The following is a 7,255-nucleotide window of genomic DNA, read 5'->3' as shown; positions in this document are numbered from 1 at the left end:
TTTCCCTACTACATTTATCTTAAACAATTTTGCTTGCTGACTGGGCAAAGAGCTACTTGCCAGGCTAGAAAATGTTGTGCCTACAACAAATTAACTTTTTGTTGTTTTTGTTTAAAAATCAAATTACATAGTCAAAACATTATGATTGGATGTTTAGAAGTAGAACATTAATTTAACAACAAAAGAGTTCAGATGTAATGAAATAAAGCCATATATTGTACCACTCTAGGCCCTACATTTTAAAATTATGATACTTTTAAGATTAGCCCAGAGAATAATGCCACACATGTTTCAGGCCTATGGGCAAGATCTGGGAGCTGTAGTGAGACATCATCCTTCAAAACTTATCAATAATATTGCTCCTTTTAGTGTTGATCTATGAAAACCACCCATAGTGAGGGATGTCCTCAGTGACTCTAGAAAGCAGTCTATACAATTAGTTATAAATGGGCAAAGCCAGGCAGTATGAACACACTTAAAGGTGAGGCTTAGACTTATCTAAAGAAAAAAAGTGAAAAAGAGTGATATTCATATAAGAAGAGAGACTAGATGGCAAAAAAGTAGCGGAAAGCTACTTCTAATAGTGAAACGTCTTGGCTAGTGAGTCCCCCTTCCCCTTAGGTAGGTTTGGAGCAGATTTTCCAAAACCTAAAGGACAAATAAGAGTTTTTCAAGCAAAGATTAGAGAGCTAGGGATATCAGGCAGCTGGAAGTATGCAAAGTCTTGGGGCAGAGAGAGAGCAAGAGAGCAGGGCAAGTCTGGGGAGCCTGTCAGTCAGTATTTCTGTATGTCTGAAATGCCAAGTACCAGGAAGGGAATGGGGTGAGCTGAGCCAGGAGAGGGAAGTAGGGCTCATCCTCAGCCTAACCAAGAAATTAAGATTTGATCCTAAAGAATTTTAAGCAGAGAGAAGCTGATAGTAAATGCTCTGAGGAAACATTATGAAAGTATTAACTATAACTGTATTGCTGATACTTTTGCATCTTTTCTCACTTAACATTGTATTCTGAGCATTTTCGATGTAATTAAAAATTTCTTGGAAATCACTTTTTCAGATTAAATGGCTGCATCATACTTATGCATGATAATTTAGCACTTTCCCTATTATAAATTTAGGGTACTTACATTTTTTTGGTATTGGGAAGAATCAGTGAATATCTTTATATATAAGTTTTAGAGCTCATCTCTTATGGTTTCCTTGGGAATTTCATGCAAAACTCACAAGGTAGGAACACTCCAGACTTAAAAATAAATGTACCAGTTTACACTCCCATCATGCCATCCCACTGGCCCTGCTTTCTAGGGCCAAGGAGGACATCTCCCACTATGGGTTGATTTCACAGACCAACACTCAAAGGGGTAATATTATTGATAAGTCTTGAAGGATGATGTCTCACTACAGCTCCTAGATCTTGCCCATAGACCTGAAACATGCATGGCATTATTCTCTGGGCTAATATTAAAAGTATCTTGTTTAAAATGTGGAGCCTTGAGTGGTACGATATATGGCTTTATTTCTTTTCTTCTGAATTTTTGTGACGGTAAAATAAATTACTCTTAGCCAAGAAAGATTTCATCTGTTCCTAATTGAGATATGAAAAATGGTAATTACCTTTTGAATTTACATTTCTTTCTGACTAGTAAGATTGGAGATTCAGTAGATCTTTTGCCCATCTCTTTACTGACTAAGAGGTGTTAATGTCTTACATATTGATATGTAAATTCTGGTTATATGTTAGACATGAATCATGTGTTCTAAACATTTCTTCCCAGTTGGCTTTCAATCTTGTTTTTGCAATCTACAGCTTTAAAGTTTTTACTATTTCACACTTTCAATCTTATCATTTCACTCAACAAATTTATTGAACATTAGCTATGTACAATGCAATTCTTCTGCATCATCAATAAAAAATATAGTAAAAGATCTCTGGCATGTGGTGCTTACATTTTAGTGAGAGGAGACAGATAATAAACATAATAAAAAGGTACATTATATTATAAAATAAATGCTATGGGAAAAACTGGAGAGCAAAGGGATTGGGGGTGGGGTGGGGGGAATGTAGGTTGCAATTTTAAATACAGTGTTTAGGTCCCATTGAAAAGGTGACTTCTGAGCAAGGATTGGAAATTAGGGAGTTACCCTGCAGACAATCTTAGGGAAGAGCATGCCAGACAGAGTGAACAGCCAGTGCAAAGGCCCTGTGGCTGGAACATGCCTGAAATGTTTGATCAAAGAGGTTGGAGTGAACGAGAGGATGAAGTAGAAAAAGATGAAGTCAGGGAGATTAATGGTGTGTGTGTGTGTGTGTGTGTGTGTGTGTGTGTGTGTGTGTGTGTGTGTGTACATGTAGGCCATTATAAAGACTTGGGTGAAATGGAGGGTTCTTTGCACAGGACACACTTTGACTTATGTTTCAAAGGATCACTCTGAGTGTTGTGCTGAAAATAGAACAGTGGTAGCAGTGAAGGTGGTCTGATTTTGGATGTGTTTTAAAAAATGTAGTCAACAGGCTATCAGATAAATTGGTGGTGGGGTTGAGGGAAGAGGAACCAAGGCTGACAGAGGTTTTTGTCCTGAGCAACTGAACACATGGAAGTTGCCGGCAATTGAGAAGAGGAAGACTGTAAGTGGATTGGGCTTTTTTTTTTTTTCCTGGGAATGATCCAAATATCAGTTTTGGACTAAGTTGGAGATGTCTACTAGATATCCAAGTGGAGATGGCAAGTTGAGTCTGGAGTTCAGGAGAGGTGTGGGTTAGAGATACATATCTGGGAGTCATCAGCAGAGATGGTATTAAAAACTGTGGGACTAATCAGCCTAAGATGCTTGGGAGAGGAAAAGGGACCAACAAGAAAGATGGAAAAGGAGCAATGGTGACACAGGAGTGAGTCAAGGAAGGGTGGCATCTGGGAAGCCAAGAAAGAAAATGCTGCTGATAGGTCAAATAAGATGTGGCTTGTGAGCTGAACTGTGGGTTTAGCAACAGGGGGTTATTAGTAACATCTGTGATTTCTTGCACTGCTTTTACATAATTATAAAATTATTTAAATATATTTAAATTTGTATATATTGGTGAAATATATGACATTATTTTCACACTTAATTTTTCTAACATCATTCATTGATTAATAATCCATTTCTTTGCTATGAGCTTGTTAGTCTAACTTCTGATGAACAAATATCCACATTCCTCTACCCTTGTGCATTTTGGACTCATTTATATAGAACGAGTGAATGGGATTGTGGGATGAACATGCTCTTTTTAAATGTTACATCTCAATTGATTATAATGGCAAAGCCTTAAGACTGTTGTAAATTATTATGATCGATTTTAGTTTTGTTCCCTTTACGCATAAGGACAGTCACACTTTGATTAAGCAACCCAGAAATTGTTACCTTCTGACCAAATGTGTAGTTTCTCCTCCGTGGAAGTGTGGAGAAAGAAAGGTAAGCATGGAAATGAAATCCTTACTTCTGTTACTGAATATTTCCCTTATTTGACTTTCAGGAGAAAATGCTCAAAAAGAACTTTGAAATGATTCAATTCTCACTCATCCATAAGGTCTTTAGGACATCATATTTCCAACATTCCTAAAACGTTTATTTCTTTAAGGACAAATTTTAAAGTAAGATTTGATGTCATAATTTCAAATAATTATTTCATTTTGTTTTGTGTATTTGCAGGCAGCTCAAATAGAAAAACCAAAGCCCCCAGTTCAAATTCAACAAATGAAACATTCTATGAAGCTGATGATATAATTCAAGAGAAAACAATGGATATGAGACAAATCAACACTGCTTACTGTTAAATATCCTGTGTTGTAAAAGCTCACTGGAGAGATGGAGCAACAAAAATAAAGAGTTCACTTCAAATACAGTTCGTAATAATACTTTTCAAAAACTCACCATGCACAAAGCAAGACACAGCTGCAGTTTTGATCATTCAATTAATTTATTAAACACCCACTAAGGTTTCTGATAGATTTCCATGTGCAGAAGTTTACTTTTGCTAATTAAGATGTTTCTACATTACATGAAATTATGTTAATACTTCAGGAGAAATTATAGAATTTATCAATAACAAGATAAGCACACCTATGTCAGTGAAGAACAATGAGAAGTTTATGTCACATTACCAGCACTTCACAAGTTTCTCACACCTCGAGGCAGTTATTTTTATAAGAGATGGTACTAGATAGGTAAATCTCGGGGGGTGGCCTTATGAACGAGAAGTGGTGTGTTCTTAAGTCTCTTAGAAATCAACCCATGCCTTTTTTTAGGGGATTTGCTGCATTATTGCCTTTATAAAAACTAACATTCAATAACAAAATGTATCACTATGTATAATCTGCATGATAAATATTTTCTGCAAGGGATAACCATAACAAAAATCATTCACTGATAAAGTTCCTAAGGAATTTCTAGAATGAAAGTTATAAAACAAACAAGTTAGTTCTCTGGTCCCACCTAAGGCTACTGCAGTGGTATCACTTAGACATCTAGAAATAAAACTACAGTTTCTGCAAATTAAAATTGTTTTAAAAGATTTTTATTCATAAGTGTGATTTCTATTATAAGAACACAGACCTGGTCCTATAATGGAATTCGATAGGAAAAAAAAATTAATTTTAGGCTGGCTCTGCTGAATACATCTACCGTGTTGTACAAAGTTTCTGTAGTTGGAAGACTAGCCTTTCAAAATGTGCCAGTTACAGCTTCTCTGGTCTGCTGGGGGAAAAGAAAGGAATGCCTTATGGCTCTCAGGCATGCAAAGCTCAGGGTTAGAAACTTTTGACCATTAGCCTGTCAAAATTTCTACTAAGAACTGGGGATTCCAGCGCTGTCCAGTAGAGGTTTCTGTGATGATGGAAATGTTCTTTCTATATTTGCACTGTCTGGCATGGTAGCCACTAGTCACATGTGGCTACTCAGCACTTGAAATGTGGCTAGTGCAACTGAAGAGACACATTTTCATTTAATTAATCTAAATTTCAATAGCCACATGTGGCTACACTGACAGCATAGTTCCAGATCATTATTGCAACATCCTACTGCCAATGTTGGATTTCACATTCAAAAAGAGCACAGTTTTGCCAATGTTTAAATATTAAAATTGCTCAGAGTGTGTGTGAAGTCTGAAAGTTGAAACGTTTCCTTTACAAAAATGACATTTTATGTGGTCATAAAAGCAAAGAATTTTCATCTATTTTTGTGAAAGCACATAAAGTGTGGGTACTTCTTGATCTTTTATCCAGCTCTGATAAAAAAAAATCCCATAAAATTGGCTATCTTGATACACAGATATTAATAATTATATTACTAATTAGATGTTGCCTCAGGTGAAAATCTAGGTTGAGAAAGTTAGTTAAGGCACTGGTAAGTCTACTTTTGTTGCTCAAGGGGAAGAGCAGAGGCCAGACAAGAAGCAGGAAACTTAGAGACTCAGGGCCAGCAAAATGCTCCTGGTTCCCCAGACTCTTCCCAACCTGTGGGATGGGCAAACTGGGGCTGGGCATGGCTGCATGCATCATGGGCTGTGCTCTACATGAGGCAACCCAATTCTCTGGCGCTCTGCAAAATTTTAGAGGAGTTGGGAGGAGACAAGTGAGGTCTGAAGATCCTGGGCTTCGCAAGTGAAATTATCATTGAGCTGGCATAACAAACCCTACTGTTCTTGGATGCCAACTGCCCAGGAAAATTGAGTCTCAGCACTTAGTATCAGTTGGAATCTGTGGAGCACTCCCTGCCAAGCCAGGAAACCTGGGGGAGAGCAACAGGGCTATCTAGTAGACCAGCTAGTGTGTGTCACTGTGACTTTGAAGCAGTTGCACTTCATAATATTGATTTAAATATTAAAATAGTCAAATCAATATTAAAAATATTAAAAGAAGCCTTACCAAATTATGACAGTCTGCATTGAAAAATATATTTTAAATGATTTATATCGACAGAAAATACTAACATAACAACACAATATATTCTGTCAGTCAAAAATAACCTAAAATAAAATTAAAAGCAAAACACATTTCAAATTATGTACATTTGCAGGTAATTCTGGGGATGGGTCTGATAAAGAATATAGTAGCTTTTCAGAAGACTGTAATTTTTAGAAATCAGAACTTAGAAAAGTGGGCCTAGAATAAGAGATCAGATAATAGAATATCAAAGATTCAAATTATTTTCTATGTGGGCTTTTAATGAGACTGATTTCATCCTTTAAAAACTGTGGGATTGGATTATAAAGTGGATGAAACCAAACCTCAATAAAAGTCATTTCTTTCCTTAAAACTCTCTAATGGCGTCTCTTGGTTACAGATAAAGTCCAAGTTCCCAAACATGGAACATAAAACCTCCTTCTCTTGTACCTAAGAACTTAGAATGGTGGTCTCAATTCTTACCACTCCTGCCCCACAAAGGGCTTATAATTCTTGACACACACGCCCCAGCTTTTTCTATTGTGGGCTTTGTTCACAGTACTCATTCTGTCAACTCCCACTCTCATCCTCAATCAAAATGCACTGCAGGCATTACGTTTTTTAGGTACCCTCTTCTAACTTCTCCAGACTATGTTAGGTACTTCTGTGTGTTTCTATAAACCCAGTTACTGCACTTAATACCTAATGATGAGTTCTGCTGTTTCTCCAACTAAACTGTGAATTCCTTTCAGGAAAGCAAATGTATCTTATCTCCGTATCCCTGGTATTTAACAGTGTTTGCCATGCTAGGCACTCAGTAAATGTTTACTGAAGAAAGGACTCAATGGCATTTAACAAGACTATTATTGATAACTCTTCAATCTAGTTTAATTGAAGGTAACCTAGGCCTATGTAATTTTAGACAGAATGAGTCATAAATACAGACACATACAGTTGTTTTACTCATTGATGTTTTAGCCTCAAAGAACCAAAGATGTAAACAGATATGTATTAAGTATGAAGAACTGGGGATCCCTCTGAGAAGTTTTAGCCAACAGAAGATATGGAGAAAAGAAATACGGAACTGTATGGGGCGTAGGTCCATCAGCCTAAAAGCAATAGTCTCAAAGTATTCAGATAATCAGGTTACAGATACAAATCTAAACATAAATTCTGTCTGCATCTAATGAAAATAACATACACTGGGTGGTAAGGATATGAACCAAATACCAATTATCTGCTTAAAGAAGTAACATGTGTTTAACAGTTATATTAATAAATTCAACTTTTATAGTTTACAGAATGCTACCTGCTTATCTGTAACAATTTATAAATGAC

The 7,255-nt window shown here is 36.5% G+C and overlaps 1 protein-coding gene across 1 annotated transcript in view; it reads left to right on the top strand.

Annotated features, from left to right (window-relative positions):
* SHISAL2B (shisa like 2B) overlaps positions 1–3,875 on the top strand; it is a 19,076-nt gene extending 15,201 nt beyond the window's left edge. Inside the window, exon 3 of the mRNA XM_007445643.1 lies at positions 3,687–3,875. Within this exon, the coding sequence (XP_007445705.1) occupies positions 3,687–3,811 (125 nt within the window). The 3' untranslated portion in view covers positions 3,812–3,875. The remainder of the gene's footprint in view (positions 1–3,686) is intronic.
* Positions 3,876–7,255: the final 3,380 nt, after the last annotated feature.

Source organism: Lipotes vexillifer, unplaced genomic scaffold (genome assembly GCF_000442215.2).
Source record: "Lipotes vexillifer unplaced genomic scaffold, Lipotes_vexillifer_v1.1 scaffold563, whole genome shotgun sequence".
NCBI classification, from domain to species: domain Eukaryota; kingdom Metazoa; phylum Chordata; class Mammalia; order Artiodactyla; family Lipotidae; genus Lipotes; species Lipotes vexillifer.
Note: the sequence above shows the minus strand (reverse complement) of the source record. Positions and strands in the feature narration are given on the sequence as shown.